Source organism: Rutidosis leptorrhynchoides, chromosome 6, assembly GCF_046630445.1.
Source record: "Rutidosis leptorrhynchoides isolate AG116_Rl617_1_P2 chromosome 6, CSIRO_AGI_Rlap_v1, whole genome shotgun sequence".
Taxonomy (NCBI): domain Eukaryota; kingdom Viridiplantae; phylum Streptophyta; class Magnoliopsida; order Asterales; family Asteraceae; genus Rutidosis; species Rutidosis leptorrhynchoides.
In genome coordinates, this window is record NC_092338.1 from 29,412,024 (window position 1) to 29,421,458 (window position 9,435).

Below are 9,435 nucleotides of genomic sequence, written 5' to 3' on the forward strand. Positions count from 1 at the left end.
GCTTTGATTTTGATCATTAGATTTGTGCGAAAAAAATTAGGTATTCGGTCGATTAGTTAGGGTTTGAGGCAATCCAACTAAAATTGTTATCATCGTTATTGTAGCCATCGAAGAATTTTACATACGTTTGCTTATTGTAAGTGTATCGAAATTTTAAGTTTTTTGCTTGCTGTTGCAAATGATTTTGATGTTTTTTTTTTTTATGAGCTTACAACAATTGTTAAAGCCTACATATAACAACTGTAAATGTTCTCGATTTTTTTTTTTTTTTTTTTTTTTTGGTTTTCATCACAATTAGACAATATATTGATTGCTTTTGTTTGTTGTTTACCCATGATTATAGACGATTGGAACCACGGTTTAGAGTTATAATTGTTTGATTGTTTAGGGTGCATTGCTCTAATAAAGAATGAAGAAGTTAATAGAGTGTTTTTTATACTTCAGTAACTTTGAAGTTTAACTGTCAGGGAGCATTAAGTGGATTTACAAGGTTTTTATTCTTTGATCGTATCGCATCTCTGGTGGCTATTCGATGTTGCGGTTGCTCATGAAAAGGGAGGAATTGGGTTTTGCATTTAACATCCGCTAAACATTAAGCAAGGTAACATGAATCATTAATGAAAATAATTTATCTTGCTACACTTTAGTTTAATGAGTTTAGGTCTAATTTTGCCATCTGTTTAATAAGTTTTAGGTCTAAAAACCACATTCAATTTATGTTGAAGGTTGTTTCAATTTGTTGTACGGTTATTACCTAAATGTATTCCAATAGTATTATTAATGAGTTGTCTACCATGTTTGTGTTGTTAAAATGATATGTGTATTTTTTTTGCAGGACTATGTATTTGGTGCAACCATGTCAAAAATGCGAATATACGTTGGAAAGCACCTTAAATGTGAGGTTGTGATAACGAATTCTCATAAATTGAGCCTTGCAAATGGAAAATAACTGGATCATATCTTGGCGTGGCAACATACGAGTTTGGTGATAAAATTTATTTTTTGCAACCATGTATGTTCATACTGCCTTGCCTCGATTTAATTTATATAAATATAATACTAGACATAGTGTAACCGTATCGATCGTCCTTGATTGTAATTTGACATATTTCAGCTGCAAAAATACGTTAGGAAGCATGTTAGGTACGAGGCTGTGATGCACATTCTGTTGGTTGGAAATATATGTATTTAGCCTCAAAGCTACTTTTGATTTCTAAATTTGGGAGACTATATTGGAAACTTTTTGTAAAATCTAAGGAATTAAGATTACGTTCATCCAGTCCGTACGTTAACAGAAATCGCAAATCAGTAGTAAAAGTGTAAGTTGCTCTTTCTCTTGGCTGCATTTTTGACACGACCCTTAACACTAAATGCCTAAACATTTGTTGTTTTTCTCTGTTTGCAACAAGTAGGGAATGCTACTTTCAAACACAGTTCATTCCGACCAACACTGTTAAGGCGTTGCAACTACTTGATGGTTGAAAAGGTTAGTTTTTTGTTTAGTACATGCTTAGGTTTTGTCGATTCTTGACAAAAAAACCTGCTGAAATGGCGTGTTGTTATGGTGTTTGTAAATCTCAATCTTAGATGTCTCTTTAGGACCCTCATGAAAACAGTACAAATGTTATCCGTGAATTGTCTCCACAGATTCATGATTTTAGCCATGATGGTGATGATAATACGAGCATAAATATTGGTTGATGTGATAAAGGAAGCGGAAATTTTCGTTGATTATTTGTTGGATTTGATATAGAGAGATTAGATAACTTCGTGTTTTATAAATAGTATAATAATTTAAGTAATTTTATGCTTTTTTGATAAATGGTGTAATGACTAACTTATATTTGATTATTTGATCTGTTGTGTTGCTGAGTCTCTAAAACCTAAAAGTATGAACACATGACATGTACTGCACTACCGCGTTTACTTGGATCATTAGCTTTTTATATTATTATATAAATGCTCATTAAATAATTTCACACAGTTTATGGTAATGATGCTTTTTGTAGCACTATGCAGAGGACTTTACGAGATTACGTATGGAGATGACTATCGCTCGCAAAATGCGCGGCAATGCGCGCACCCCTCTACTAGTTAAAAACCAAATTGAACAAATCGCAAAGTTGGTAAACACAAACAAATTAGATGGAGACGCTGGATTACTCGGTTTCTCTTAACATATTTAATTTGTATTTATGCAATGGAGAATCATATTCTTGTATCAATCATTGTCATTTGTTATACCAGGTCATTTTTATAAAATATCATGTTTACATCTAATTCTAATCAGTTTTAAATTTAAATTCTCTAGTATAATTGCAATAATTGTTTTTTATCTTCTAAAGTCAAGATCACAAAGTTTTCAATGTCATATTTGAGTTTGCACCCAACATCCTTCGCTCAAACCCAACTCCGCTAGGCCTCCCCTCAAACGATATTCTTGATCCAACTTTATTTAGTGCCGCTGTAAATTCAAATTTCTCAATCTGATTGAAGTTAGACCAGAAAACCTTTCGTTTACTGAGGTTAAAACTAGGGCTTACATTACAACATCCACATCCGAGCTATAACCGTAGCACCGACCATTTGTTATGAGCGATTGTTTGATTAGAAAACCTTTCGTTTACTGAGGTTAAAACTAGGGCTTACATTACAACATCCACATCCGAGCTATAACCGTAGCACCGACCATTTGTTATGAGCGATTGTTTGATTTAACATGTTCAAGATATAAGTTTATTACGTTTATAGTACTTTAAAATTAATTAGTGATATAGGGACTAAACCATGATCTTACAAGGGGATAACATTTTTTTTTTAATTTTCAATGTGAAATATGAGTTTGTACCGAACAATGTTTTGGTGATGGGATTAAAATAAATCGCCACGTGTATTGAATGTTAGAAATTTTTATGTTCAGAAAACTTAAACCCGGCTAACAAGGGAGCCATCTCACTAAAAACACTGAGAGCCTAAAGAACATACATCCAAGCTTCAATGGACGAAGAACAAAAACTATCACAACCTAAACGGAAATCATCTAAACACAAGCAAGACAAGCTACCAAAAATACCCCCAAAAAGAAAACAAAACAAAGTAAAACTATACACCGTGGGCAAAAATGAGGGCTAATAAACAAGACGACGTGGAGAGATAAGAAACTAAATACAAACCAAGACACACGAAACACGCCAAACTAACCACAAACTACAAACAAGGTTCTTCACGAAATCGGAAGTAGAAGTTGATATTATCATTTCACATTAGGGATGAGATCGGTTCCGGAATCATACCGAACCGTACCGGAACCGGTTAGTACCGGTAACTAAATTGAGTAAAATGGAGAACCGAAACCATACCGACATTTCAATACGGTTTTTTAACCACTTGGTACCGCAATTTTTTGACAATGGTGTAGATAATAAAAGTGGCGTGGTATGATGTATGTACATATACATTATTTTTTTCCATTATATATAGTGTAGATTATTCGTTAAAGAACAATGATATATAAATAAGACGAAGATGAACATGCGATAAACAAATATAAGAATAATGAAAAAAATTTGATAAAACAAAAATTGCATACATGTATTGTCTATTTAAGATTGAAAAAAATCCTGTAAAAGTCATCTAAATAAAGTTTAACAAAAAAATCAACTAAGCTTCGGAGGTCGTATTCTCTTTTCCCTTTTTGTTTTGTTTCTTGATCGCCTCTTTTATCTCTATATAAAAAAAAACACAAATTTTGTTAATTGACCATTATTTATCACAAAAACATATACAAATATTTTTTAGAAACAAAAATATATAAAACATAATATTTTACCAATTGCGACGTCGTCATCTTTTAGTATATCAATTACTTGATCTTCAAATATAGGAGTATTTGATTGTTTTATCCAATCTTGGGTGCAAATCAAAGCTTCCACTATTTTGTTTGACAACCTTGTACTATACGGGTCAAGTACACGACCACACATACTAAATGCTGACTCGGATGCCACGGTGAAAATTTGTATTGCCAATATATCTAACACAATTAAAAGTTCAAATACAATGAATATAACAATCTTGAAGGAAGAAGTTCCTTGTTTGTCGCACAAAATTTTGTAGGTTTATGGTTGCAGAAAAGTCGACGCCGTAGGTAATTAGGGAACAAGGAATTTTTTTAAATATTTTTTCTATTTATCTAATTATAATATTCTATTTTATAGTATGTGTATAATTTCGGTATTTAGTACCGTAATGCCGGGTAATTAAAGGAACCGAAATCGTAATATACCGGAACCGAAAACGCTGATTTCTTAAAACCGATACCGATTACCATTCGATACGATTTTTGATACCGGTACTGGTTCGGCACGGGATCGGTTTCGATTTTGCGGTCCATTTGCTCATGCATATTTCACATACAATAAATCTCGTCATCAATTATAACATCGTTTTTAATTAATTTTGTCATTGTTGTAAAGTAAAAAAATATTTAAAAAATTAAAATAAAATTAAAAAGTACACGTGCCCGCATGTAGTTGGTTTCTTATGGACGGAGATTTCCTTAAGCGTGTTTTGTATGTATTTTGGTCGTCAGCTATTCGCCGACCCTTCTTTCATTACCTTCCCAGCAGAAACCTTCGCCCCATTTTTTTTCTCTCCCTATATATACACATTAAAAACCCCCACTAATCAATATTCAATATTCATCATTTTATTCGATCACTCAAACTACTAAAATCAAATCTTACACACAATTTTCATTATCATCAGTCTACTTTATTTCAACCAAAACGACACTTGAATCATGAGTAACTTCGCCCATAACCAAAACCAAAACCAAAACGAGATTCCAGGTTAGTTTTGTACTCACATATATGGACTCTTTTGAGCTTTTATATTTTTTGTTGTAGTTAATTTGTAATTTTATGGTAAAATTTAATTTAATTTAATAATGATAATGAATGATAATGATGATATGATGATGATGCAGTTGCATATCCTCCATCACAACAAGGAGTGTCGTACGTAACGGCACCACCACCGGTAGGATATCCTACAATGAAATCGGAAAGTCAAAATCAAGGTCCAATTCAAACTCAAACTCAAAGCAGGGGAGATGGTTTTTGGAAAGGATGGTATGTGATTATCACATGATTTCTATATTCATATAGAAGATAGAAGATTTTGATTTTTATGTTCTTAGATATGATATGATGTTAATTTTGTGTATGTATGTATGTTGGTTGCAGTTGTGCTGCATTATGTTGCTGTTGCGTGTTGGATGCTTGTTTCTAGAGCAACCATAGAAGATATGCGAGTGTTGAATTTTTTTTTTTTTTTTTTTTTTTTTTTTTTTTTTGTTGATAATAAAATGGTGGATGCTACATGATTTGTGTGTATTACGTTTTCTTTATTCCTTTTATTATGTAAATGGATATTGATGGATGTATGTTTTTTTTTTTTCTCTTTATTTTGGTTGGAATCATTATCTTACACTTTTCTTTACAAAAAGTTAACTTTCCGTAACGATTTTACTAACGAATCAGATTCTTATTGGTTTAGCTTTTGTGTGTTCAAACCAAGTGTCTTATTCACAATGATTTAATTTGATTCCTCCTTGTTGTTTAAATATAAGCCTATAATCAGGGGGTATATCTATTAAGGGTCAATATGAGTCAGCCGATTCCGACGATCAAGTTCTTTTAGTGTAGTTATATGTTAGTCAAATTTCAACATTTTGCCCCATCTTTTTATTTGCTACAAATTTTTAATGTTTTGCATCAGTCGGGAAAATTGTTTCGACCCGCCACTGTTAAGTCGATCAACGCCTAACCGAACCATGATATTTTATATAATGGTTTTATAATAAAAATAAAAAAATCATACAAGTTGCATTATAAGGAAAATGAGAATTAGTGACGAGAGCTATTGATTACTAATAACACAAAATTAATCACTAAATCGAGTTAGTGACCAAAATAGGTTGGTCACTTCTCGTCGCTATAGATCCATCATAAAACTATAGTGAACATTTGTTTAGTCACTAATATCTGTGACCAAAATTTAGTGACGGTACCTCACTTAATACATTACACACAAGTAGGGATGGCAATGGTCACCTGATCCAATGGATATCCATCCGATTCACCCGATACATAATGGATATGGATGATATAAATGGATATGGATACGGATATGGATGAACCTAAATGGATACGGATATGGATATGGATGAAAAATTTTCATCCATGGATATATCCAAATACACCCGAAATATATATAAATACTTAAATATAGATATATGCAAACATATTTAGTATTTTAAATGCATTTACAATTACACTTATATGTTTCTTGAAATTATATAATGAATTAACCATGAAATATAACAATAAAACACGTATATGTAATCAAATATACATAAAAATTACACATTTAATTTGTCATAGTCTATGTTTGATTGTAAGTTTAACAAATTGTGCTATATCTTCGACAAATATCACTCTTTATTATGGATAGATTTTAATTATGCCACATTGTATATATTTTTGTTATATTACGTGTTATTTTAATCACATATTGAGAAATATTATAACATTTTTTGAATATCCAATGGATATCCATTAACCCGCTTAATCCATTGGATATGGATATGGATGGATGAACTGAAATTAAACGGATATGGATATGGATATGGATGATCAAAAACTAAATGGATATGGATATGGCCTCACCCGATCCATATCCGATCCATTGTCATCCCTACACACAAGGTCCATTTTATTGCAACTCTAGTTGTCTTCTTTTGTTTTAACTTTCCATCAATTTAGCTAACAACAAATATTAACCAACACTTATCATATTGAATAACACCTTTTAAAGTTTTGGGGTGTTACAACTATATGCGGATATGCCTTCAACATCAAATTAAAAATAGGCTTCATACATTCGATGTTTGACACTTGTCTAGGCCTCTAGCTATACCAATTATAACTCTGACTGTCATGTCAAAGGCATATGATGTACTTTTTGATTTGATGATGTGGCAATGTCATGAAGTGAATGTTAAACAATGGGGAATGTTAAGTTTGAGTGTTAAATTTGTGATGAGTGATGTGTTAAAATATTATTGGTAGTTGGTTATAAAATATATTAATTAATAATATATAAATATTAATGCTGAAATCTGATTGGTCCATACATCCCTGACGCCTACTTTTTTTTTCGTCGGATTCTTGACTAACGCCCCTTAAGGGTCAGGGGTGACGCCCCATTAGGGGCGTCATGGGCGTCAAATGTGTGCCAAATGGGATTCCATGTCATCTGACGGAAATTAGTGATGCCCCATTAAAATTGGTCTTAGGCATATACATGATGTATCTACTCCTTACGTATTTCTTTTAAGCGTATGAATATGAATCATTTTTTCTAATGATAACAAAAAACGGTTTACAGTTCAGTTTATAAGACTGAGAGCAACATCATAAAAATACCTCAAGATAAATTAAATCAACAGTTAGATAGCAAAGACAAGAACAAGGTGCTACAAATTCTCAAAACAATAGCTAACCTGAATCGAGTCACACTAGAAACTAGATAACTTAGGTTAAGTGTTTAAGAATTTAAACACGCCTTGTTCTTCGATAAACAAAGTTAGTCAGACGGTCATTATTATTTCAGAACTTAGAAACGTGATTGAATGCTTCTCGAAACCCTCATTCTTTGATCCAAACTGATTTTGATAAGCAAAAGACATTATTTTAATTTATCAGTTTACAACGGCGATTTGAATACGATTTCCCGTAGGCTGGAGCCCTTTGAACAATCCAGTGTTAGGAAATATCGATTGCCCAATAGAATAATGTCACCGGACTGAAATTAGAATCGTGAATCACTTTCTCAATAGAGTATTTCGCCCCTATCGATCTTGGGTTACACGAAATCAATACTGGGTTAAGACTAGTTTTAACAATCTTTTCTAGACCAAGAAAACGTGTTCTTTCAAAAGTATAATGCAGGAAATGTTTGCTATAATGATGAGAGTGTGAGAGAAAGGAAAAATTTTGGAACCTTTTCTCAAATGAATGTGCATTTTATTTATAGTTACCAAAATGTGTGAATAAAGAGTCACAACCTTTCATAAGTGACCATAATGAAATGGTACACCTCTTGGGAATCAACACCACTTATTTGGTGTCTAAATATGTGATTTTAATGATAAAAAACCGTCCCAAAGTGACCAGAAAATGTCAAGCAACGTTTTGGACCAACATGCCTTTTGGGTCAAAAGACACATTTTCAGATTCCAGGCTACAAGCCGCGCTTTCATGACCCGTCCTAATCCATCTGGACGAATACATTACATTTGGTTACATCGCGAGGTACTTGACCTCTATATGATACATTTTACAAACATTGCATTCGTTTTTAAAAGACAAACTTTCATTACATCGAAAGGTGACAACATACATACCATTTCATAATATATCCAACTATAATTGACTTAATAATAATCTTGATGAACTCAACGACTCGAATGCAACGTCTTTTGAAATATGTCATGAATTACTCCAAGTAATATCTCTAAAGTGAGCAAATGCACAGCAGAAGATTTCTTTCATACCTGAGAATAAACATGCTTTAAAGTGTCAACCAAAAGGTTGGTGAGTTCATTAGTTTATCATAATCATTCATTTTCATCAATTTAATAGACCACAAGATTTCAGATATTTAATTGTACACGTAACCCGAGTACAACATAAAACGCATCACATCTCATATCAGGCATTTCGCAAACTGAATAGAGATAAAAATCATTCATATGGATTGAACACCTGGTAACCGACCTTAACAAGATGCATATAGAATATCTCCCAGTATACAGCGCGCAGCTAATATACTAAATAATACCTCGAAGTACTAAAGCATCCATACCCTGGATGGGGCTCGTTGGGCCCGATAGATCTACCTTTAGGATTCGCGTCAATTAGGGGCCATTTCCCTAATTCTTAGGTTACCAGACTTGAAGGAGCGATATTCGGTTTAATAATCCAACCATAGAATGTAGTTTCGATTACTTGTGTCTATTTCGTAAAACAATTATAAAAACATCGCATGTATTCTCAGTCCCAAAAATATATATTGTAAAAGCATTTAAAAAGGGAGTAATGAAACTCAGTATACCGTATTTTGTAGTAAAAATACATATGACGACATTGAACAATGCAGGGTTGGCCTCGGATTCACGAACCTATATCAATTGTATATTTATTAAAACCTGTAATCGTAATCGAACAAGTTTATATATATTATTATTAATAATATACTTGTTATATAATATGTTATTTAGATCAATTTAATATATTAATTTATATATGCAATATAACTAATATTTATCATTATTTATAATGTGTTAATAATAAAAAATATATATGAGGG

The 9,435-nt window shown here is 32.3% G+C and overlaps 1 protein-coding gene and 1 long non-coding RNA gene across 2 annotated transcripts; both read left to right on the forward strand.

The window, feature by feature from the left end:
- Positions 1 to 343: 343 nt before the first annotated feature.
- Positions 344 to 1,487, forward strand: LOC139851626 (uncharacterized). Its single transcript, XR_011760678.1, has 4 exons — positions 344 to 601; positions 836 to 1,012; positions 1,115 to 1,319; positions 1,413 to 1,487. It is a non-coding gene; the product is annotated as an uncharacterized lncRNA (long non-coding RNA).
- A 3,174-nt stretch (positions 1,488 to 4,661) lies between these two features.
- On the forward strand, positions 4,662 to 5,464 carry LOC139855473 (protein CYSTEINE-RICH TRANSMEMBRANE MODULE 9-like). The gene is made up of 3 exons (XM_071844700.1): positions 4,662 to 4,850; positions 4,988 to 5,132; positions 5,247 to 5,464. Exons 1-3 carry the CDS (start codon positions 4,802 to 4,804, stop codon positions 5,290 to 5,292), a joined length of 240 nt encoding a protein of 79 aa, XP_071700801.1. The 5' UTR covers positions 4,662 to 4,801; the 3' UTR covers positions 5,293 to 5,464.
- Positions 5,465 to 9,435: the final 3,971 nt, after the last annotated feature.